Source organism: Phodopus roborovskii, unplaced genomic scaffold, assembly GCF_943737965.1.
Source record: "Phodopus roborovskii unplaced genomic scaffold, PHOROB, whole genome shotgun sequence".
In the NCBI taxonomy this organism is placed as follows: Eukaryota; Metazoa; Chordata; class Mammalia; order Rodentia; family Cricetidae; genus Phodopus; species Phodopus roborovskii.
Genome location: NW_026126448.1, coordinates 17,147,767 through 17,173,628, shown reverse-complemented (window position 1 = coordinate 17,173,628; position 25,862 = coordinate 17,147,767). Strand labels below are relative to the sequence as shown.

The following is a 25,862-nucleotide window of genomic DNA, read 5'->3' as shown; positions in this document are numbered from 1 at the left end:
GGACTGGGCAAAGTGGGGGTGTGAGAAAGTAGCTGCCTGACACGGCCACAACAGTATTGTTGCAGATCTTGACCCTTGCATTGAATCTCTTGATCCTGTTCCCTGCAATTCTTTGCACAGGCTTTCATCCCTAAAGACACTGTTACCATTACTATTACTTTATGGTGCTAGGCATTGAACCCTGGGCCTTTACATGTGCTAGGCAAGCATTCTTCCACTTAACTACACCTCCACCCAGCCCAAGCACCTTATTCTTGACCGTGTGCCCAGATTCCTAGTACTAGAAGCTCAATTCTGATAGACTGTCTAAGGTTAGGTAAAATTAGATTCAGAGATTTTGGTGGCACGCCTCCTTTCTCCTTTCACTAGAGGCCTTATTTCTTAGTCTTCCTTAAACTAGACTGCAGAATCGAGCATGGCTTTGGCAGCAGGGAGTGTGTACCTGAGAGCACGGCCAACACCTATGCTGTGCCTGGTGATCATGCAGTCGCATCTCTTCTTCAGCAAGGATCTGCTCCTGGGGCTGGGATGCAGCTCAGGGGTAGAGCAACCTGCACAGCACGTACAAGGCCCTGGGTTTGAGCCCCAGTTGGGAAAGAAAAGAAAGAATACTCTCTGTTCCCTAACGTGTAGCCCTCTCCACAGACACTGCCACCCCTAAAGCCTAACAGTGACTATAAAGTACGCTGAGTAAGGCTCTAAGAGGAAAACTGCAAGCTGCCTCTAGAGGGCCAGCAAGGTTCATCCCATTCTCCCTCTCCAGCAGCCAGGCAGGCACTCCAGCCTGACTAACACAGTATCAAGCAAGCCTGGCTTTTCTTCCTGTCACCGAAGTTGGATGAATAGAACCCTTTCCCCTGGGGTTAAAAAAAACCCCTCAGGTTTAGCAGCTGTCAAAGACAGACTACTCTTCAATAAACACTTGGCTCTGCAGGACTACCCAAGCCAAGGACAGTAAAATGAGGTGAATTACCACAGAAATCTTTATTAAAATGTGTCATCAATAATATGTTAGCATACATACAATATACACACATACATATGTACATTCTTTGACACACCTCACAGATTGCCAACATCAGTTTAACCAATAAATTAAAACTAAAAACAAGGGGGTAAGGGGAGGGATATTAGAGGCAAAAATTTCACTTTTTATCTGGTAAGAAATTGCAAATTTCTCAGAACTTCCCTGGGGGGAACCCTGACCAGAGAATCTTTGAAACAAAATACATAAATCCCCAACCCTCCCCCCAAAAAGATTCCAAAAGATGCAGTTACAACAAGTGTGCTTCTCAGAGCAGCAGCCTTCACTCCACTTCATCCTCTTCTGGCTTCAAGACAGTCTGGCCCTCTGCTGGAGCAGCGAGGTTCCTGTGGGCACTTGGGCTCGGTGCACCATGGGCTCTGGGGGTGGAGGGACAGGCTGCAGCATGGGAACGAGGGGAGCCGCACTCATCTGAAGTGATGTCTGGCACATCATCCGACTGTGTGTCAGAGCTCTCTAGGTCACTGCGGATGCTTTCTGGCTGGGCCAGGCTGATGTCCCAAGCCTTGCTGGCCAGGCAGTCTTTCTGTTCACAGCTTTGGTGTTTGCAAGGGGGATCTTCTTCGCTGCCACCAACACTAACATCAGCACCGCCATTACCCTCTTCTTCATTCTCTGCCATCTGTGCATGGACATGCAGAGAATCCTCTGTGCTACTCCCACTCACCAACTGATAGTGACTTGGTTTGGCTTCAATGTCCACTTGGATTTCCATATTGTTGCACTCTCTGTGGGAACAAAAGTCATTGTGCTGAGTCAGACATAACTGCTCATAAAATAGTTTCTGGTTTCTGACTAAAATTGTTAGACGAGATGGGTCAAAGTGGACCAGAGTTCACTTTTCCCTTTTCTACACACACAAACACATGCATGCACACTCATGCACTCCTTAAAACTTCCTTAAAATATCTAAAAAGATCTTCCAGAATTCAACTAAGGGCCTCATCTTATCTTCCTCCAAATGTGGATGTGAAGGCAACTTGGCAGCTTTCTATGACTGTGCCACAATCAGAAGAAGCCATTCCCCTTGCAGTACGGAGGACCTCAACCACACCAGGTCATACACAACATTCCAAATGAAAGCCAAAGAGACTATGGGAAACATCCCACAAAGGGCAACAGAAGCCCTAGGCTTAAGCACCAGCCAACATCAATCCAGCTCTTAGTTGTGAAGACTGCTAGAAAAAAAGAGAGGGAAGAGGTGGAAAGAGAAACAGGGAGGGAGGGAAGGAAGGAGAGAGTCTCTAAGAGTCAAGTGCTAACAATCAAGAGATGCTCAGCACTCCAGCACCACAAAGGGTTCAATGGATTCACCAGCACACCACATCTCCACTAGATGACTCACGGGGCCCTCAGATGAGGACATGAACTGTGAAGACCTAGTGTCCTGGGCTGACCGTTCACATACCTGTCCTGTGGGTTGTAGGAACTGATTATGGAACCAGCCATAGCGCGAGTGCTTGCGTTGTCACTAATTGCACCAAGACTGGCTGTGTCTTTGGGGAAAATTTCCTTTTGGACATCGGCTTGGACTTCTAACCTGTGTAAAGAGGGGACGTTGATGTTAATATGAGACCTGGGTGTTCTGGAGTCTGCTTTCTGGCGCACATCTCTCCCATTATTCTCCTGAGAGCTGAGATGACCTCCATGCCTACATAGTTCCTCTCTTACACATCAACTGGAATCATCCCCTCCTTTCTGTCCCCACTGCTACTGTTTAACTTCAGGTCCTTAACTAAATAATCACCACTAACCTAAGTCACAGTCAAGCAACCTTTCAGAGCAGTGTCAATGCAGGCAAAGACCCGACCATCCTCAAACCCTCTAACTAATTTTAGCTCCTTTCCTGCCAACAGGCACCTGTGGCCTTCCTGATCTGCAACTCCTCAGGTTCTTTTTCTTATTGTTTAAGTCCAACATCACAACCTTTCCAAGTTTGCTTTTATACTTCTGTGGCTCTGTGAATACCATACCCTCTCTCAAAAACTCCCCTTCCTCTGCCTACAAAACCTATGCTAGGTATTTAGCAACAAAAGACTACCATTTCCTCTCATTCTTTTCCAGCAACCGACACCTCAGCTAAGTGCCCAACCTTCTGTATCAGCTTACACACCTCTCTCCACTTCTCTATGTCAGGAAGGAAGAGATCACACCTCATTCACACTTTGCCCTTCCTACCCTGGACATAACAGGAAGAACTTAAAACATTTACTAATCAAGTTACCTCCAGGCTGTAATAATGAAGGGCATAGGTGCCAACCTCTTCCCTCCTTGTCAACGGCACTTTCCCAATGGTGTTTCAAAGCTGGGAGCCCCTAACTGCTTCCTTTCTGGCTCAACACCATTTTCTTCTGCACTTCACTATTTCCTCATAATGGGTTTCCCAGTCAGGCCCATCTGACTCATTCACATCCCATAAAGGAAAGGCTTTCACAGGATGCACCAGCTGCCGGCTGCACTGCAGTCTCAGCAAGTCACGCTCCAACTATGTCTGTAGCTCATTCAGGGGGAGTTGGCTTTAAGAGAACACAGTAGTGAATACTCTAGCATGTGGGGGCAGGAGCTCCTAACAAGGGACACTAGTCACAAGATGCAGCTAGGTCAGCAGCCTCCATGCTGCTGCCTGTCTCTCTGCACTAGCACTCAGCCTTAGATGTCCTTCAAGAATGGACTGAGGCCTAGGAAAATGAGGGCAATGTGTGTGGGGTGCACTCGGGCCCCTGCTCCAGCTTCAGCCACAGATCACTCACTGGGCACACCCTTTCTCAGAGCCCACCAGGCCACCTACTTCATGCCTGCCAGAGGCTGGTTCATGCCACTGGCTACACTAGAATCATCTGGGGAGACTTTTCTAAACATAGACCACCCTTAGGTTTAACCCCAGGAGATTCTAAGTTATTAATTCTGGAAATATGCTCCAAAAATCTATTTTTAAGAGGCTCCCTCCTAGGTGAATGAAGGACACCAAGGTGAAGGATGTAGTCCACTTGCCATCTGTCACTTGCATTTTTTTCCACAGCCAACTGGCCATCTGGTCTCAGTCTAAACTTCCAGGACAAGCGGCTCAGGATCTGGAAAGGCAGTCTGTCCTCTCTGGGGGCTTCCCACAGCCTCCCCTGTGTTCTCTATACTGCACTGGAACCAGTAGAGGCTGCTGCCAGTCACTTTGGTTCTTTCTGCCAAAATGAGTCACAGTACCATCCTTTTCCCAGCTGGAGGCCCTCCAGGTGCCTGGAGACAAGTCCTTCCTTACCTCCTGCCCTGTGGTGCTCCACAAGGCCACTCTTTCCCCACAGAACTCTAACTGCTTCGGTCCAATGCCAGTTACACATCTCTGAATACATATGGCATTATGGTAGGCCTCAACAGCAAAATGCCAAGTAAATCAAGTTGTAAGTTATTTTTATTGACAAAGCTTTATGTATTCTTTTTTTTAAAAAATAATTTATTTAAATTTGTTTTATGTGCATTGGTGTGAAGGTGTCCGATCTCCTGGAACTGTAGTTATAGACAGTTGTAAGAGTTGTGAGCTGCCATGTGGGTGCTGGGAATTAAACCCAGGTCTTCTTGAAAAGCAGTCAGTGCCCTTAACCTCTCACCCATCTCAGTACCAGTTTATGTATTCTTAAAACAAATTTACAGACTTGATCTTCACACTCTATCCAGTGGGAACAGAAAGGTCAGAAAGAGTACAGTTCCAGAGAGTCAATGTGATACAGCATAAAACCACGACAAGCCGGCAAGTGCCTTCTGCTCTTCCTGCTTCCTAGAGCAGGCAACCTAATGAAGCAGTGAGAGGTCTAAAGTCAACATTATTCTTTAAGTGGATGACACTATCATGTAAAAAAATTGTGACCTTTGTAGAAGAAAAATATCACTGATCATTAAATCAAAGTGGGACTTCCCTGCTATAGAGAAATGACTCAATGTGTGCTTTCTTATTTATAATTCCAACTGCTTGTCGCAGACCACTTGTCTCCTTACCTGCTGTACTTTCCCTTGCCGCTGGAGAGAATGCCACTACTCAGTGTGCCCCCAGAAAGGGCAGCAAAGCTGGCTGTTTCACTGTAAGGGCCTTGCATAACACTGAGTCCATCTGTAGGGCTCCCACTGGTGCTCAGCACACTAGTCAGGCCTTCGATGCTGCTCTCCCCTATGCTGGGGTTCTTGAGGGCCCGCCAGGCATCTGCCACTGTGGGGAGAAACCACACATTTCCATTTGAGAAACAAAGAACCACAAAGTCTGGGAGGCATTTTCCTGCAATGACTCTCCAGAGTGGAGGGTTTCCACACTGACAAGTACTATAATATTTACTTGACAAACAACAAGTAGATACCACATATCAGACTGTTAACATTTGTATTTAATCCTTCCAATAATTAGGGATTAGCAGCCCTTATTTTAGATGAGGAAATAATTTTTATTTGAGGAAAGAAATGTCAGACAGTGGTGGCACATGCTTTTAGTCCTAGTACTCGGGAGGCAGAGGCAGGTGGATCTGAGTTCAAAGCCAGAATGGTCTACAGAGTGAGTTCCAGGACAGCTAGAGAAATCGTCTTAAAAAGTCAATTAAAAAAAATAAAAGAAAGAATTTAAAGTTAAATGATTATTCAAGATCACTTGTACCATACCAAATTTTAACTACAAGACCACTACTATTTCCACTGCAGTGTAGTTACTTTTAACTTAGTCCTGCCTCACTGTGGTTCCCCCTCCCCCCACCCTCCTTTTGCAGACATAGTCTCATTCTACAGCTGGGGTGGTCCTGGAATTTACTGCTTAGCCCAGACTGGCCTTGAACTCATGACATCCTCTGACTCAGCTTCTTCAGTGCTAAGACTGTACGCAAGTGTTTTTAGGCCCTTTATGATTAGTTCTTGTATGCTTCTAGTACGAAGCTTCAGAGACCTCTGGTGATCTCTGTAGGTAAAGAAACAGTATTTAGAGGAGTCACAAGACCAGCCCTCATCTCAGGACTGCAGAAGCTCTTGCTAATAAATACAAGCTTAAAGAAGTTCCTACTGAGATGGGGTAACAGCCCTGGCCCTCTCTCTTCACAGTGCTGTTGTAAAAATCAAGCAAGATAAAAACTGTGCAAAGTCCTCAGAAAATGACAGCACGCTGCAGATGCCAGACTTTCTTATCACCACTAGCAAACTCAGTTACTTCAAGTCCCACTGCCTCATACCTACCACACTCAGGCAACTGCCAGAGGAATTAACCTAATAATTCTGGAACCAAGAAATGAATGGCTAAAAATACTTTACCCCCCACATAGTTCATTATCTAAAGAAATCCAATGATAATCTCTCCATAAAAACGTGCTAAATTCTACTGACTTTTATTTTTTGATACATAAATTCAAATGGAAACAAAATTCCTTTCTTTACCTGTGATTGGACCATCATCTTCATCAAACTCAATTTTCACCCCCTTTCCATTGGCTGTGCTAACTCCACAGCCTCCTCCACGACAGAGAGAAATGGGTACAACCCCATAGACATATGCCAGCATAATGGGGACACCAATACCTGGGGAAAGAGATGGAAACATGTCAGCAGGTCGGTAGGCTCCAATTGCCCCGATTTTCCCTCCCAGACTGAGTACAAGACAAAAAGTGGGCATCTCAAGAGGCTGCTGGTATAACACAAGAGCAGACTTAAGAGTCACAAAGGTTGCTGGGCAGTGGCGATGCACACCTAACATCCTAGCACTCAGGAGGCAGAGGCAGGCAGACTTTTATGAGTTCGAGACCAGCCTGGTCTACAAGAGCTAGTTCCAGGACAGGTTCCAAAGCCACAGAGAAACCCTGTCTTGAAAAACAAAAACAAAAAGAAACCCATCAAACAAAACAAAAAATAGTCACAAAGGTCTAGATGTCTTGGCTTCAATTCATTGGCTGTCTGACCACAGAGCTCCCCAGGAATAAAGAGAATATACGTGTAAAATCCAACATGTGAACTGTTGTGTTGCTTTTATAACACATCCTTCATTGCTGAAGTGCTAAACTGAGAACCAATCAAGAATTAACACTGAAGGTTGGAGAGACAGCGGCATAATGGTTAAGAGCACTGGTTCTTCCAGAGATTCCCAGCACCTACATGGCAGTTTACAATCTAACTCCAGTTCCAGGGGATGTGATGACATTGTCTGTCCTCAGGGGGCACTGGGCACATACACAGACAACACTGGATGAATGAGTGATAATGGGGGTTAAGGATCCTTCAGACTAATTCTTCAATCACACTGCTATGTGTGGCAGAGTAGCTCAGTTGTTACCTGCTACAAAGTAAAACTGCCTGAATTCAGGGCTGGAGAGATGGCCTAGCAGTTAAGAGCACAGGATGCTCTTCCAGAGAACCCAGGTTCAATTCCCAACACCTACATGTCAGCTTGTAACTATAACTCAGTTATAGGGGATCTGACACCTTCACATAGACATACATGTCTCTTCTACCCCCCCCCAAAGATATTGTTTGTGTGACAGTCCTGGTTGTCTGGAACTCACTTTGTAGACCACACTGGCCTCAGACTCATAGAGATCTACATGCTTCTGCCTCCCAAGTGCTGGGATTAAAAGCATGTACCACCATGGCCTGGCTATAGACATACATGCTACACAGACAAAATACAATACATATAAAAACAAATCTTAAACAAACAAACAAACAAACAAACAAACAGACTGCTTAGATTCATGTCCCAGTGACTCAACTTGGCTCCACTTGTATAGGCTGCACTTTAATTATCTTTAATTATGTTGTCTTTGTGGCTCTTGTGAAGGTTAAAAAGATTCACATGTGAGACACTCAGAACCACTGCTGACAAATGATAAAACTCATGAAATGCTAGCTACAAATCATTTTTTCTTTTTTAATTTTTTGCTTGAGAAAGGGTCTCATGTAGCTCAGTTTGGTCTTGAACATGCTGAGGGAGGTGAGGGTGGCTTTGAACTCTTGATCTTTCCTCTTTCAGCTCCTGAGTGCTAGGATTGCAGGATGCCAGACCAGGTTTTTCTAAAATAAACTCATACCACCCCCCCCCAAAATATTATGAGGCATTAATAGAAAATAAAAGTGATTTTTTTTTTTGTGAGTCCTGTAACAAATAAGCAGAAGAAAAGGATGAAAAGTAAATGAAAAGTAAAAATTTGGTTTTTAATTTTTGTTAATGCACCCTTTGTATGTGCTACACTAAGCTCTAGGCCCTACTCTAAGACACACCCTGATAATGCAATGCAGTGAGGAGTCACCATAGTAACAGTGTCTATTAAGATTTAATTTCCAGGTTGGGAAGATGGCTCAGTTAGTAAAGTGCTTATTTGCAAGCATGAAGACACAAGTTCAATTCCATGGCAAAAAGACAAAAGTGGTGGTGCATAGCTACAATCTGGTGCTGGAGAGACAGGCACAGATGGCTTCCTGGGGCTTGTCAGCCAGCCTACCCGATGTGGCAAGCTCCTGGCCTATAAGAGACCCTGCCCTATCTCAAAAACTAGGTAGATGGCTCCTGAGAATGGCACCTGAGGCTTCCATCAGCATTCCTGCACTCACACAAGTGCCCCTGCCCTGACACTGCATACATGAACACACAAAAAAAATGTCTCCACAATAAGGGCCCTGGCCAGCTGGCTGATGTGCTACAGTAAGCTAATAGAGGAGCTGGAGGCCCCATTAGCTTACCAACGCTAACAGCAGCAATCACTGGGGATGCAATGACTGATAAAGTCACTCCTCCTGTGATGGCCAAATTCCTCTTGTGCTTGGAGGTTTTCCTTCCCTCATATCTGCTGTGAATCTAAGAATAAAAAGGAAATCCAGGTCAGCAGGTTAGGACATCAGTAGTTTGCCAGGGTTAAAAAGGACAAATGTTCATTTGCAAGTTATATTAAAACGTACCCTACACCCAAAGAGGGATCTTTCTCAAATTTCAACCTAACCCAGACCTGGAAAATAGAAATGAATGCAGGAAAAGCTAATCCAAGAAAAGATAAAGTAGCTCAGGGGAATGAAAGTAAGCATTTCACCTTAAGTCACTGAGACAAACCAGGCCCAGGATGTTAATAAGAACTTTCAGATCTCATGGGGGTTTATAAAAATCCATTTAAGAAATTAAAGTTATTTTTATCTACAAATGAGCTGGTTTTCACACAGCCCTGAAGCATAAGCTCCTTCCCTTTTCCTTTAAACTATTGCCAACAAAGTCAACATTGGAGCAGGTAGAGAAAGACATGGTTTACCTTCCTCCCAACGTAAACAGGAATGCCAATGACCATGGCAGGAATTGCAATTCCAGCAATGAGCGAGATCCCCACTGGAGCACCGATCAATGTGCCCAACTGCCAAAGAATCTTCTTCTTCCGGCTCCATGGCTTCTTGCCCCAGAATGTACAGCCAGAGGGACTATAGGGCAAACATGCTGAAGTTACTGTCAGTATCACAAACACAGCTACTGTCACCAGAGGGTTTGATAAGAACAACAACCATCTTTTCTTTTTCTTCTTCCTTCCTTCCTTTTTTTTTTTTTTACTCTCAAGACAGGGTTTCTTTGTGTAGCTTTGGAGCCTGTTCTGGAACTCACTCTGTAGACCAGGCTAGCCTCAAACTCATAGAGATCCACCTGGCTCTGCCTCTTGAGTGCTGGAATTAAAGGCATGTGACACCAATGCCTGGCACATCTTTTCAATAACAGTGAATCATTGATTAACTGACAGAAGACAACAGAAAACACATCTATTAGATAAGGGGGAGCAAAGGATAAAGAGTTCTGGGCTTTGTGGGTTTCTTGGTAAAGGTAGACCTCCAAAATTGAAATTTCTTTTCTTTCTTCTCTGCTGTGTCTTCCATAATACATTGCCTTACAACACTGATAACATTACCCTGACTGGCAGGCACTACTTGAGATCCTGCACAGCTTGTGCACGTGGCACTCACCCAATGTATGGTATCCTGCAGCTTCTAACACAGACTCTGTAATTTCATGGCACATCACCCACCATACCTAACAGATATAAACCAGGTTCTTGGGGGCAAGATTTAGCAACTTATCATGCCCTTTCTATGAGTTTGTTACTCTAAGTATGGCTACTTTGGCCCTTAGCCCTCCTCTGTCTGATTCTTCTACCTCGTTCCCTTTGTGCTACCTTCTCTACTTGATAAGGCTAACAATGTAAAAAGTGGAAATCCTGTCTTACTTCAGTCCTGTGTCTCTAGTCAATGACTGCTATATATAAGCCTTCTAATTTTCACCAAACTGGAAATGAGGTGTCTCATTTCACAGCGAATGCTACAGAAATGTTAGCTCCTTTAGGGTAATAATGTAATATCCACTCAATTCTTTAGAAACTTACTACATGGAAGGAACTATAAAAAGATCACAGTTAATGAGATTAGACATGTCCATGAGGTATCAAGTAGCAGCAACACTACAGCAAAAAGCGTTGTTGTAAAGCAGCTCTTAACAGCAAAAAGAGATAAAGGAATGGCAGTGAAGAGTGCAGCAGAAATGGGAAGGCTGATGGATGACGTTGCATTTAAGTTGCCTTTCGAGGATAAGTAAGAACTTTGCAAACCAAGCCTATTGACACATGTCTACTGAGGAAGCTGAAGCAGTGGGATGTCAAGTTCAAGACAAAAATCAGCCAACCCATTTCAAAAACCAAACCAAGGCTATTCCTTTGGCAGTGCACACTAAACAAGGAGGCAGAAGCAGGCAGATCTCTGTGAGTGTGAGTCCTGGCCTGCATATAGGGAGTTCTGGGACAGAGCTACATAGTGAGACCCTGTCTCAAAAAAGGAGGGGGTGGGTGGGGAGGGTAGGAGTGGCAAGACAGCTCAGTAGGTAAAGGCTCTTGCTTCCAAGATTGATGACTTAAGCTCAATCCTTGGAATTCACAGAATGGATGAAAAGAACTGACAAGTTGTCCTCAGACCTCTACATGTATGGTATGGTACACACAAGTGCATCCCCACACAAAAGAAATAACTTTAGTAAAAAAGATTAAACCCCAAAAAACCCATCAAGACTTGAACAAGCTGAGATTAAGGGTGAAATAAGGAGGATGAAGTGATCAGAAAGTAACTGTGGCCAATAAGGTAACATGAACAAACCTGGAGGCAAGAGACACAGTGAACAGCAAGCTCAGATTATCTGAACAGCATGACTGGAAAGGTACTCTTAAAACCAGACTGTGGAAAGCCTTAAAAGTCATGCAGCAGGTGAGAAAGTAAGGTAATGAAGACAGTCACCCAAGGCTGCTGGAGAAAGCACCAGAGGCATGCTTTAAAGGAACTTTCTACAGTTTCCTTTTTCTGTAAATGACATAACTATGTCTCTTTGGTACCTTTTTCCCTAAATGAGCAAGTGAATAGGATGACAAAAGCAATGGATACATGTCCCATCTTACCTGAGGTAATGCAAGTCGGAGATCTCTTTCATGCAAAGCCAGCAGAATTCACAGCCACACACTGCACAGGTCATGTGATTACAGCTTCCATCATTCATCTTGATAATGTAAGCACTACATCGTGGGCATGGCTTGATGTCATCTGCTAAGTAGGGAAGGGAAAGATGGAGAAAAACACCCCAGTTACATCTAGCCTGACTTTATTACTTCTAAGAGTGTATTAAAAAATGAGGACAAGGCAGACAAGAGATCTGTCTGAAGATTCCAAATTGTACAACACTTTACTGGAAGGCTGGCTGTATCCAGAACTCTTGTGTTTGTTTTGGGGACAGGGTCTTACATATCTGGGCTGGCTTGAAATTGCTGAGGAAGATTTTAAACTTATGATCCCTCTGCCTTTACCTTCCAAGTGCTGGGATTACAGGCATGTGCCACTATGACTGACTTCTATGGCACTGGGGATCCATCTCAGTGCTTAGTGCTTGCATTAAGTGAGCTGCACCCAGACTCAGATACTTTCATAAAATAAAGCTGCTTATTCCAATAACTGGCATCACAGCACTAGAGTCACAGTGGGTAAGGACTCACTCCTAAACAGACTGATGGTTGGTTCACAGGCAAATGGAATTTCCACCATTAGCTGACAGAGTAAAATCAGGCCATTATAGCAAGAAAATTCTGCAGCCTGGTAAGCTTTAAGTTAACAATGGTTCTTTAGGAAGCTAACTTTTGCTGTTAACAGTTTACAATCCCTCCCCATGACATTTTAAATTTAAAAATTGAAAACCAAGCTGGGTGGTGCATACCTTTAATCCCAGCACTTGGGAGGCAGAGCCAGGCAGATTTCTGTGAGTTCAAAGCCAGCCTTGTCTACAGAGTGAGTTCCAGGACAGCCAAAGCTACACAGAGAAACCCTGTCTCAAAAAACAAACAAACAAACAAACAAACAAACAAAACAAAACAAAAAATTGAAAACCAATTGAGTATCTATATAGAATGCACCTGGTAATTTTCACAGGCATTTACAAACCATTCTTTCAAAATGACAATTTCAGAGATTATATTGTGCTAGGAAAATGCAAATGACATAATTTGTCTCCTCTTATCTTGTCCAGATGACATCAGTTAAGAGAAAGTACATCTAAAAGATGCTGACATTTTAAAGATTGCTTTTAATAGTCAAAGTGGAAAGTGACTATGACATTTCCTCTTTCAGGCTAATCATTAACCTAAATTAGTATTTATTTTCTTTTCTTGTATCTATGTCATACTTCAAACAGCTGTGATGCACTTCAAACTAGATGACAAGCAGGACAGGCTTAACACTAATAGAACATTTCTTTGTCCCTTATGAAAAAAAAAAAGTGTCCTCCAAGCTGAGACAAATAATAAGACAGCAACTTGAAAATTCCATTTTGTTGTATTCCAATTATACATAGCTAAGATTACCTATCAGGGTCAACAAGAAGCAACATGGCAGAGGTATCATTAAACGTGTAACCAAGTCAGGAAATGTCTGAGGTCTCGGCTATTCAGAAGAACCAAGTATTTTCTGTTCTCTGATCTCAAAGATACACGAGTATATAGTAAGACAATCTCTTTTAGTTTTAGACTTAAACTACAGATACCAAATAAGGAGACAATGAAATAATGCCAACTTATACCTGGTCCAGATTCTTGCCCATAGCTGAGACCTGAAGTGTGCTTGGTCCGAACTCGTAAAGTCTGAGCCCTCTGCTGACGGGCCATATCGCAGGTCTGGTTTGGATGCCATATCTGCTTGCAGTGGTAGCAGAACTCAGTCTGGCAGCCTTCCCTCTCACAGGTTAGCTTTGGGCAGCTGGCACAGCCATAGGCAATAACAGCATAACTGGGGAAGGACACAAGAGACAACAGTAGGGTAAGACTGAGCTGACAAACATGGGAATTTTTCATCAGAGCCTCCACTGTTTGGTACCACCATATATGATGCAAAGACCAGACAGACAGACAGAAACACACACATACAAGTAGACTAACTGTACCTACCCATCTTGTAAAAAAAAATACGTTACTTCCTGAAAACAGAAGGGCATATACTCAGCCTGAATTCCGAGCATTTATTTACTCAATCATAATCAGTTTAAGCTACCTCAGGAGCACTTTACCACAGCCAGTTTCATAAATAATAAGGTATACAACAATTTCTTTTTAATGGTTTGCTATATTTGGAGAAACCCAGATTTATTTACATGAAAATACAGAATGGTTGTAAAATAAGGAGCTACAGCAGTAACTAAAGTATGTGCTTCCATTTTAAGATCCATAGTGGACCTGGCCTGTTCACAGCTTCAAATAGCTCTCTACAGACTTAACAGTCATCTTTACCTCTTGAAAGCTCATTTTTATTTTATGTGTATGAAGGTTTGACTGCAAAGTTATATATGTGCACCAAATGTGTGTCTAGTGCATGAAGTTACAGATGGTTCACCAATGAGGGTGCTGGAAACTGAACCTGCAAAACAAGTTCTCTTAAGTACTAAGCCACCCTTACAGCCCTATGATTTATTTTTATTTAATTGCATGTATGCTGTGTGTCTCTGTGTAGGTATATGCATATTAGTGCAGTGCCCAGAGACCAAAAGAGGCATTGGATTCTCTGCAACTGGAATTCTAGGCAGTTGTGAACTACTCAACAAAGATGCAGGAACTGAACTTGGGTCCCGTGCAAGAGCAAAACATATTCTTAACCACTGAGCCATCCCTTCAGCTCCTCGCTTTTAGTTTTCCTTTTCCTCTTTTTCCAATTTAGTTTAGTACTTTCTATTGTCTTTCTTTTATTTTCCCCTCCCTCCTCTTCTTATCTTGTTAGAAAGATTTATTTTTATGGGTGTGAGTGTTTTTGTCTACATATATGCATGTGTACCATGTACATGCCTGATGTCCATGGAAGTCAAAAGAGTGCATAAGATGCCCTGGAACTGGAGTTATGGACGGTTACATGCTGCCATGTGGGTGCTGGAAAATGAACCTGGATCCTTTGGAAAAGGAGCCTATGCTCCTAACCAACCACTGAGCCAGCTCTCCAACTTCCTAATGTCTTCTTTCTTGACAGCTTCTAAAACATTAATACTACTAATCTTTTACCAACACAACATAGTCACGTTTTCCTTTTTCTCTACTCATACAGTTAAAAATATACTCTTTAAAATTTATCAGTGCTAGCATCAACCATTCTTGTAATTCCTATTTATTGGTTAAGAATCAGTTCCTCATAAATAATACAATATATTTAAAACTACTAGTTAGTTTTTTTTTTTTTTTTTTTTTTTTTTTTCTTTGAGACAGGGTTTTTTCTGTTTAACAGTTGTGGCTGGCCTGAAACTCACTTTTGTATACAAGGCTGGCCTTGAACCCACTGAGACCCACCTGCCTCTGCCTCTTAAGTTCTGGGACTAAAGGAGTGTGGTGCCGCCACCGCCGCCGCCGCCGCCACCACCACCCAGCCTCTAATTCTTAATAATGTCAAGGAAATTCTTAGATTGCCCTTACAAGTGGACATTTGCTTAAAATAAAATTAAAGGTTGAAAGTAGCTCAGCAGAACATTTGCCTAGTATGTGCAAGACCCTGAGTTTGATCCCAGGCACTATAAAAAGTAATGCAGAGAACCGACACAGGTTTTTATTGTTGATTTTTGGTATTTTGAGACAGAGTTTCTCTCTGTAGTCCTGGCTGTACTGGAACTTGCTCTGTAGATTGTCCGAGGCTGGCATCAAACCCAGAGATCTGTCTGCCTTTGCCTCCCAAGTATTGGAATTAAAGGTGCATGTGCTGGAATCAAAGATGCATGTCACCACTGCCCTGTTGAAACAAACAGTTTTACAGAAAGGATTTGTTTTATTTCTAATTATGTGTACATGTGTGGGTATGTGCACACAAAGGCAGGTACCTGCCTGCGGGAGGTGAGAAGTGTCAGATCCCCAGTAGTTGGGAGCTGTAGACAGGTGTGATCCACCTGGTGTGGGTGCTGGGAATTACACTCAGGTCCTCTGGAAGAGCAGTCAGATTTTAACCATCTGAGATCTGACCATCTCACCAGCCCACAAACACAATTTTCAAACACACCAATGACCACATATGTACTGCCAACTATACCTTGTTGTCCTGTAGTTTACATTTTTCTCTAATATCCAAAGACCTCAAACAACTTTTATAAATGCTAGCAAGCTTTTCCTAATTTATTCTATAGTTTTCTTGCTTATTAATATATGCAAGATATTCATTAAATTCTCAGGTTGATTTGAAAATTATGCTTCAGATATAATTGACAATGTACTTATCTCCTGTGACATGATAGGCTTAATTCTTTCAGAAAGAACAAAGTGAGACTAGGTCACTGTGTGACTACAAAGATTCATACTCTGTAGGAGTTCTGAGCAAACTTACCTCAGCTAGCAGCTACTAAACAATGTGTCTTAGAAAAAAAGTGTCTTGTTTGCTATTTTGTGTTAAATGGAAAGGTTCAGATAGATGGTCCCTAAATATATAGTAACTCAAGTTCTAAAGATACAAATTAAGTAAAGTACCACTGGGGAGGTCTTAAACACTTCATAACCTATCCCTACTTCAAGTGATTATTATACTGTGTATGTGTAAGGGTGCTGGGAATTGAACTTTGTAAATTCATGTTCTACCACTGAGCTATATCAACCAGCCCTAAAATTTCTTTTCCTTTTCTTTTTAATGTAAAAACTTGGCATTAATTCTAGTCAGTATTTTTAATTCATTTCTGTTCCTTCACTGTCAAACCTGGGCATGGGATGTTTTGTTCTCTGCCTGTTCCACGTCTCTAAGACCAGGGCATAAAAATATCTGCTGCCTGGTGGTGGTGGTGGTGTTGGTGGTGGTGATGCATTCCTTTAATCCAATCCCAGTACTTGGCAGAGGTACGCAGACTTCTGAGTTCAAGGCTAGCCTGGTCTACAGTTCCAGGATAGCAAAGGGTACACTGATGGGAGATGTCATTCTGTAAATGTTTCTCATACTGGTTAATGAATAAAGCACTGTTGGCCCATAGGAAAGGAAGATAGGAGGGACTAGGAAACAAGGAGGAAAGAGGAAGTAGTAAGGAGGAGTCAAGATGGAGAGTCTGGAGAGAGCAGGACGCCAGCCGGCTCTCCGGTAAGATGAAAGCACGTGGAAATATTAGATTAACAGAAATGGGTTAATACTTAAGACAGAGCTAGCCGATAAGAAACAAGTAACTGGCCAACAGCATTATATCAAATACAGAGTCTGGGTGTATTAATTGGGGCTGGTGCGACAGCGGGACAAGACCGATGGCGGGCAGGCCAGCGGGCAGAAAACCTTACTCCTTACAGCTACACAGAGAAAGCAAGGGTTACACACAGAAACTCTGTTTCAAAAAGAAAAAGGTATCTGCTGCAGTCTCAGACTTCATATGACCCTGTTTTTCTTTGTTTTGGCAGATTTGGCATCTTTTCACCAGGCAGTGAGCAGATAGTGCTCAAATTTTCAAGGAACGACAATGAAGTATTGCATACAGAGGTCATAGACTGGCACTGCAAACAAGAAGCCAATTTTAGGAGTGGAATTTGGTTCCAAGAAAGTCACATAACCCCAAATACTGATGACTCTATGGCAGTCTATCACTATGACACAGAGTTACTCAGGGCACAAGACTTGGAATTTTTGTCTTAGAGCACCTACTCTGTGCTGATTCATACTGCATGACATGGATGAACTTAAACATCTCCAAGCCTCAGCTTCTGTTCCTCTAATGGAAGTAGAGGAACCGGCTGACTGACTTCAAGTATAACTCATTATTCTAAAAATGCATTTATAACCTTGTACTGAAAGCTATGTCACATACCGCCTTTGTCCACTCTTTTCTTTCTGCCCAGCAATGTCTTTTCCTCTCTTCTTTCTGATAAATGCCATTTAATAACTAGCTCAAGCCAAGCATGTTAGAGCAAGCCTTTAATTCCAGCACTCAAGAGGCTGAGGCAGGCAGATCTGAGTTGGAGGCCAGCCTGCTCTACATGGTGAATTTCAGGACAGCTAAGGCTACACAGATAAACCCTGTCTTATACCACCAACAACAAAAAGCCAACCCAGCTCAAATGTCATTTCCTCTTTAAACCTCTCCAGACAGATGGTGGCACATGTTGTCTACCTCTCCTACCACACAGCATACCTGTGGTGGGCACATGATAATGACCCTCTTTTGCTTTGGTTTGTTAGCTTTCCCCAGGGCATTCTGGCTCTTCTTCTAGCCATCACTAGCCACCTTTTCATCTTAGTCATGTATGCTTGGTTTTTATATATGATGCACTATAACTTACTTCTCCATTTTATATACATTCATCTTAAGGATAAAGCTTCTAAATAAGGGAAAATTTCCCTAGCTAATAAAACCTCATTTATGACATTCAACTTGCCCTAACCATGTTGTTCCTTCTCTCCTACTCTGTTGTTTAACCAAGCATTCAAGTTAATTAGAAGCTTAAAGTAGGATATAATAAATTATATGCTGCCTCAAGCACAGAATGTGCTCCTCCAAGTTCATACAACTTAAGGTAAATCTTCAGAAACGTCATAGTGTAGTAGGCTATCTTAATTTCAGCCCTGAAAAAAAAAATCCCACTAATATAAATTATATTACACCTCAACAAACTCCCATCAGTTAAAGAAATGTGTCTTAGAAGCTAACAAGATTATCCATTTATAAATGGACTCTGGGGTTCTTTAAAGGAGGCAGACATGGGGTTAGAGAGACGGCTCAGTGGTTAAGAGCACTTGCAGAGGACCCTGGCTTGATTTCCAGCACTCATATGGTGGCTTACAACCAAATGTAACTCCAGTTCTAAGGAATCTGATGTCCTCTTCTGACCTCCACAGACACCAAACATGCACTTGGTGAACATATACACATGCAGGTAAGACACCCATACACATAAATAAATAAAAATAAAAGGGAATAGAAAAGCCATATCCCTACTATTTCCTTTTTCTTGTCTTATTTCATACCCATCCCTAAGCCAGACAACTGTAAAGGCCTCTATATCTGGACTCCCTACTCCTTGTACCAATTCACAGTTCATTCTAGAAGGTAGTCCATCCTGGGGTTGCTTTTTGCTTAAATTCTTTTAACAAAAAAAGAAAAAAGAAACAGCATGAATAGCAGATACCTGTAAACCTAACACTCAGAACAATGAGATCAGAGGATCATGAATTTAAGACCAGTGTGAGATATCCACTTAAGGTCACATCTAGAAAGGGAAAGAAGAGGAGGGCTGGAGGAAAGGGGTGTGGCTAAGAGGTAGGGCACTTTTTATGTATAGCACATGTGAGGTCAGGACTGTTACACTGAGAAATCCTGTCTTGAAAAGAAAAAATTAAACTAACTAAATAATAATAATAAGTAAAAAGTAAAAACAAACAAAAAACCCAATCCCAAACAAATTGGTTGAGGATTTAGTTCAGTGGTAGAGGCCTTTCCTAGGAAGTCCAAGGCCCTGGGTTGGGTCTTTGTTCTTGGGGACAGGAGTGGGGTAGAGGAGGGATGGAGGGGGAAGGAGAAAAATAAGGCAAAATAAACCAAACCAAAACAACAGTTACAGCAAGGAAACCTCACCCCCGAGTCTTCAACTTGTACAGCTTTGCTGTGTCTATTAACTTGGATCTAGTCTATTTTTTATATTCATGATCCCAATAATGTAGATAGAAGCTAAGTGAGCCAGACTTCAATCTCAGGATGCTGTCTTGTGTTTTTACACCTCTACATATTGCTATTGCTCTCAGGTTTTAAATGTTTTATCCACCTTTATCTGTCAGGTATGCATTTCTACTCATATTCTCAAAAATTGTGATCAAATATAACCTTCTCTCCAAGGTCTTTCCTGACAGTTTTATGAAAAACTTAATGCTTTTATAGTTGGTATTTGGGGTTCCCTTGGTATTTATTCTGTTATAGCCATAATTCCTCTGTCAATTGTTTATCTTCTCTATAAGTTCAAATTCCCTGTAAAAAAAAAAAAAAAGGCCATGTCTAAGCCTTTCCTGTAATACTCACACTCCCCGGGGTTCCGCGCCTGCCTGTCTTTCCCACCTTCCCTCCACTCTGCTGCTATAAGAACTATACTGCTCATCTCTTTACCCCTCTCATCAAAACTCACCTACCTACCCCACTCTTCGGAAACCTAATGGAAGGCTTCAGAAGTGGAATTGAAGCCAGGTGTTGGTGGTGTACACCTTTAGTCCCAGCACTTGGGAGGCAGAGGCAGTCGGATCTCTGTTAAGTTCAAAGCTAGCCTGGTCTACAGAACTAGTTCCAGGACAGGTTCCAAAGCAATACAGAGAAACCCTATCTAAGGGGAAAAAAGAAAAAGAAAAAGAAAGAATTGAACAAATATCTAGAATATGGATCTTCTACTCCATAGGAGCAGGTTCTTAATCCACTTTGAGTAAAAGACTCACTGAGATCCTAATAGAAGGCAAGCCAGAATAGTTAATGGTTAAAGGAGCTTAGAAAATGGTGAGTTAAGCCTTAAAGATACCATGGCTGGTTGGGGGCTATGATCCTTGGTACTGAGTTTGGAAAGCAATGGCAAGATTTATAGTAAATACTTGATGTGGTGGCATACAATGTAATGCATCTAGCATCAGGAATTCGTTCATTATGAGCTTCATAGTGAGTTGGAGGCCAGTCTGGTTTGCAAACACTTGGGTCTTATGTCTGAGGTCATTGTGGGCTAGAATACCTATGGAGACTCTATTTCAAAGTAAAACAAACAAACAAACAAACAAAACAACAACAAAACCCAAGATGACTAGAAGGTTGGAAACTATAAAGAAGCTTAAGATAAGGACAGATTAAATAGGTGAAGTTTTATTTTTCACAGGGTCTTCCCATGTAGTTTTTGGCTAGCCTGGAACTTGCTATAATATGTTAATTGACCAGACTCCAATCTCAGGACAGTGCCTTGAGTTTTATACCTCCATTTACTGCTCATAGCACTCCGGTTTCAAATGCTTTATCTACTTAAATGTGAAGCAATCCTCCTGTCTCTGCCTCTGGGGTGCTGGAATTCCAGGCATGTGTTATCATGTCAGGCAAATAAGTGATTTTACATTCAGAACATTATCTTATAGGTCATGTAATCAGTGAACATTTTTAAGCACTTTAGAATGAGTACTTTGGCAAGTGGGGAAAGAAGTATTACTGAGCTGGAAGGTGAGTACACATGGAGGCTGAGGAAGACTCAGGCAAAAGCTATAGAACAGGAAGGGGCCAGATTAAGAGAAAAAGTTGAGGGCTATAGGGATGTAGCTCAGTGGTAGAAATGTTTGTCTAGCATGTACTGAAACTCTAAGTTCAGTATCCAGCATTAAAAAAAAAAAAAAAAAAAAAATCAGTGGGGAAAGATTGAGGAAGGCTTCAGAAAGGAAAAGGCCTGGTTAGACATGATGGTGTATACTTGTAGCCTCAGAGCTCAGGAGGCAGAGAAGAGAGGGCTACTGAAAGTTTGAGTCAGCAGGGATGTAGGGCGAGACCCTGTCTCAAACAAACAAAAGAAAAATCCTTTACTGAATGTGAAATCTCTCATCCAGGGAGCTTGTTCCTCTTTTACAAATGTACTATATATAAAATAATTCTGTGTGTGTGTGTGTGTGTGTGTGTGTGTGTGTGTGTGTGTGTGTATGTGTGTGAACAGAGGCTTCCTGTTTATAAGATGGGTCAGGCCAGTAGTGTGGGAAGGCCAATAGCTGATATGCTATCTGCTGGGACCAGTGAGAAGTAGAACTCTGCAGCAATGAGAGGCTGAAGCCTGGACCTGCAACAGAATTTAGGTCAAGAGAGTCATAGTATTTCTGTTCTGAGGACCTGCCCCTGTATGATGGGGAATTCTGTTGCCTACTCTACTCAGCCCTCAGTCTCTCAAAGATTCTGAAAATTAAAGATGGACAACAGAAGAGCTGAGAGGAAAACAATACATTACATCACTTGTGGGATTCTGAAAGGACACACTTAGGCAGTGACTCAAAAGTGTAACAGATCAACTGCACCACTTACTAGCTAGGAAGCATTAAGCCACATTTAAACTTCCTTGAACAAGTTTCTCCTTTACAAAGTACACTTACCACCATCTATCTGTATGTGGCTAAAGTGAGATTACTGTTTCATTGAGATAATACTTTGAAGACTCACTACAAAGAACTACAAAAATGCAAGCTACTTACATTTTAAGCTAATTTTATCTCACTTGAAAGGTATATTTTTAAAATTACACTTGTTACTACAGTATTTGGTATACCAAATAATAATGTATACCCTTTCCCATTGAAATTGGTTCTCTAGATGATAAAGTCATGTGATAAAAGAAGTAGGAGAACACTTTCTGTTCTATAAATGTATATATATAAAAGAACAGATCTCTTAATTTATGGTGTTCTCATTAACTTAGTCATGGTAAAGCAATCATAACTCTGAGGTCACTTATATAACCCCTTAGCCTGAAGCATGTTCACATACATACATGGGAAATTTGGCCAATTTGGCTGTCAAGAGTGATACGTGGGCAGTAAACGTGGTCAGGTATACGAACAGATAAATGAGGTTTAGGGGCACTTTTCTAATGCTTACACACGATTTTTGCGAGACCCAGAATAGGACAGTTTAATTTAAAAAAAGAAAAGAAAAAAAAATCCATACATGGTAGTGCTCAGATGTTATCCAGTACTGGGGAGGCCTAGACAGGAGGATCAAGAGTTTGAGACAGACTTGGCTAAGTAGCAATACTGTCTGAAAAACCAAATGAGGACTAGGAATATAACTCAGCAGGCAGAAAACTTGCTTGACATGCACAGAGCACAGATTCAATCCGAGCACTTATAAAATCAGTGCCGTGGTTCAGGACTGTAGCCCTACCACTGAGCAGGCAGAGGCAGGTGGGTTAGATGGAGCTCAAGGTCATCAACAAAGCATAACAAGAGGCTGAATCTAGGCATGGAGGGCCAACACTCAGGAGAAAGACACTGCTAGATCTCTGGGAGCTTGAGGCCAGCCTGGTCTACAGAGTGAGTCCAAAGTGGCAGCACAGTCTTGGAGTTCAGCCCTGGGGAGGCAGGAAGAGGTAGCACTCTGAGGCTCTCTGGCCACCCTAAATTGACCTCTGGTCTTCACACACACCACAAAAGCTATTTTTCTTCTGGCATTAAAAAGAGGTAGCAGAACAACTGTCCATAGGGAACTCAGACAATTATTTGGAAAGTAACCGAATTCTAAAGGGGCTCTGTATATCTAACCACCTTAAATTGAATATTTCAGTCACTTTATAAACACTACTTAATTAAGCCTCTTAATTCTTAAGAAAGGATTAGGCCTCTATCAGATAAGAAAAATAAAGCAGTTAAGACTATTAACAGGAATCAGAAGAGAAGCTAGAGTCTAGCATCCCTCACTCTTTCATTGTTGTTCCTACAACATGTCCAAGCAGTGGTGGTCCCCAAAGTTCGGATTGTGATGACAAGCTAATACTTGAGTTGAAGAAATGTTGCTTTGGAAGTATTCCAACACTGGTTTGTTTCACTGCCTACCAGTTTGTTGTAACGACCCTGAAAAAAATTATTTAATTTCTCTAAATACCAGTTTTCCCATTTGTAAAACTGTATCACATCAACCTCACATTGTGAAGATCAAAATATGCAAGCCCAGCACAGGTACACAGATTCGGGTTTGTTTTTTTTCCCTAAACTTTACTTTCTTTAAACACACAGGTACACATACAACGGTGTGCACAGGATTTTTACATTCTAACTAATTGAAACAAAAACTGACAGAATCTCAAAAAAAAAAAAAAAAAAAAAAAAAAAAAAGGAAAAAAAAACCAACAAAAAAAACCAAAACCCAAAACAAAAACAAAGGCACACCTCCCCCCCCACACACATATCCTCTGGATGAACCTACCCCAATCTTGCTAAATTAAGAAAACGGTTTAACCCTTTAATAACTTTAAAAAATCACTAGTGGTTTGTTTGGATTTGCCACCAAGCTTTCATATTCATTTCTACTCATCTATATTGATGTGAGTAAAGACACAGATTTACATTAAAAGACAAAACAAATTGGGGAGCTTTCCCAAAAAGATGATAAGGGAAGTCACATTTCATTGTTAAAATTCAAATAAACTCTCATCTCTAAAAAAGGAGTTAACACACTATTAGGCAATTAATCAGGGAGAGCTTTCAGAAAATTGACCAATAGTATCAGCAAAACCTGAATATTCTATACATTAACCTCTCCAAAGCCAGTAAGGCCACCAGACACCCTTTCATGAGCTTGTAAGGCCTTTCCTAGTACTCACTGAACAGAAAGTGAAAGCGATCTAGGTACCTTTGACCACATTTCCAAGGAACTCTGAGTAATTTAGAAACTTGGTGAGGTTAAATACACCTACTTCTTAACAAGTCTGGCACTCTCTGACACCCCAAACAGCTTCTTTTTGAAGGGAGACAAATGGCAGCATCATGGAAACCTCAACTCAGCCTTGACACACAGGCTACAATTAAAGCTTTTATCTCCTTTGAAGCAAGGGTTCACACAGCTTTTTACTAGCATTACACTAGGCGCTGTGAGGAGAATCTTCTGCCCCCAAAACATAACACACAAGAATGTAATTAATCTGTCCAAGGTCACAGAGCAGGTAATGGCAGTCTGACTCCCCATCACACAGAAGAGTCCCTTCTTGGCTGTATTTGGTCATTAATAGATTGGAATGATAGTGACAACCAGATCTTTTAAGAAAGGGGGTGGAGAACCTCCGCTGAACGCTTCAGATAGGGAAATCGGGGATTACTGGTCTGCAGACAGAGTATATGATATTAACGCACTGACCTTTGAAATTAAGAATACATAGGGCATTAAAACGGCTGTCATACAGATCAACTGAGAGGGTAGGCAAACACATTTTCTCCAACGAATCAACTCTGGGTAGTCACCATCTCAGTGCCCCGTTGATTTTCCTGGACAAAGCGTCTGCTTCCACTCATCCTGGCCTAGGCAGCACGTTAAGAATCACAATTCTTAACTGTGCCTGCCGATAGTTTGGCACAGTACTCAGTGCTCAGGGTGCCCCTAGAGCTCTGTTAGTGAGCTGCCTTCTCTCATCTACATCTCAACTTTCAGCAGCGGTTGTCAGGAAGAACACGCCTTCTGCAATGCTGCGAAGTGCGCCCCAGCCAGATGGACACACCCCTCGGAAGCGCTGCCCCTTCGGTAGAGCGTTTTCATTCTCTCGCCTTTAATAAATATCCCTCCACTTTCATTACGAGACACCTCCCCCCCCCCAAAAAAAAAAAAACTGGCAAGAACAAAACAAAAAGCCCCTGCTCACCCTTGGTCTCCTGACTTAATGGACAGTTCCCTTCTCTAACCGCTCAGCCACCACCTCAAACTCTTAAGTAGGCATAGGGTGCTGAGTGCGACCGCTCCGGTTGCGGGCTGATCCTAGGGTCGGTTTCTCACGACCATCCCTCCTCTCCCTCTTGCTAGGTATCCTCCTTTCCTCCCTCAAGCGGGGAGGTGACACCCGCTGCACCCGGGACAGCCCCCCGCGGCCACGCCCCCGCGCTCACCCGCAGTCAGGGGCCGGACACCAGCGGCAGTCGGGGTCCGAGGCCAGGTACCGGCGCAGCATGAACTCTTCGTACTTGTGCATGAGCGGCGGGTCGGCCAGCAGCAGACGGATGTCGTGTGGGTTGAGACGCTCGCTGCACTCGGGGCAGCTGATGGGCACGCGGCTCTCGCTGATCTCCAGGCGCAGGTAGTGGCGGAGGCAGTCCCGGCACGAGCGGTGCGGGCAGCTGAGGAGGCGCGGGGCCCGCTCGGGCGGCAGGCGCACCAGGCACAGCGGACACTCCACCTCCTCCGCGCCGCCGCCCTCGGCCGCCTCGTCCTCCTCCGGCCCCGCAGCCGCGGCCTCCGCCTCAGCCTCGACAGCGGGCTCGGCGGGCAGCGCCTCCATCGGCGGGGCCTGGGCCTCAGCCGGGGCCGGGGCGGGAGGCGGCGGCGCGGCCGGGGGCGGCGGCTCGGCCTGAGGCTTGGTCCGGGCGCGGCGACCGCGGGCCGAGGCGGAGAAGACGCTGTGGAAGGTGAGGCGCCGGCGCCGGCCGCCGCTGCGGCACTTAGGGTCGGGGGCGGCCGCATGGAGCGAGGTGGAGCGCGGCGACTCGGAGTCCTTCTCGGAGCCCATGGCCGGCAGAGGCTGAGGGGCCAGGGGCGCCCAGCGCCGCCGCAGCTCCCGCCTCAGCGGCCCCCCAGCCGGCGCCCCGGCCGCCGCCGCCGCCGCCGCCTCGGCAGCCCTCCCGGAGACAGAAGCCGACCAGCCGCTACGAAGTGGTTATAAAGCCT

At 43.3% G+C, this 25,862-nt stretch overlaps 1 protein-coding gene across 4 annotated transcripts; it reads right to left on the bottom strand.

The window, feature by feature from the left end:
• Nucleotides 1-451: 451 nt before the first annotated feature.
• Nucleotides 452-25,862, bottom strand: Rnf19b (ring finger protein 19B). Of its 4 annotated transcripts, none has more exons than XM_051188868.1 (10): nt 25,088-25,862; nt 13,116-13,321; nt 11,452-11,596; nt 9,286-9,448; nt 8,729-8,843; nt 6,437-6,577; nt 5,030-5,237; nt 2,454-2,585; nt 1,279-1,773; nt 452-551 (listed from the first exon to the last, which is right to left on the bottom strand). In XM_051188868.1, exons 1-9 carry the CDS (start codon nt 25,702-25,704, stop codon nt 1,308-1,310), a joined length of 2,193 nt encoding a protein of 730 aa, XP_051044825.1. In that variant the 5' UTR covers nt 25,705-25,862; the 3' UTR covers nt 452-551; nt 1,279-1,307. The 4 variants fall into 4 exon arrangements, with proteins under 4 accessions (XP_051044825.1, XP_051044826.1, XP_051044824.1 ...); XM_051188869.1 differs by having other exon boundaries at nt 480-572; XM_051188867.1 differs by lacking the exon at nt 452-551 and having other exon boundaries at nt 966-1,773.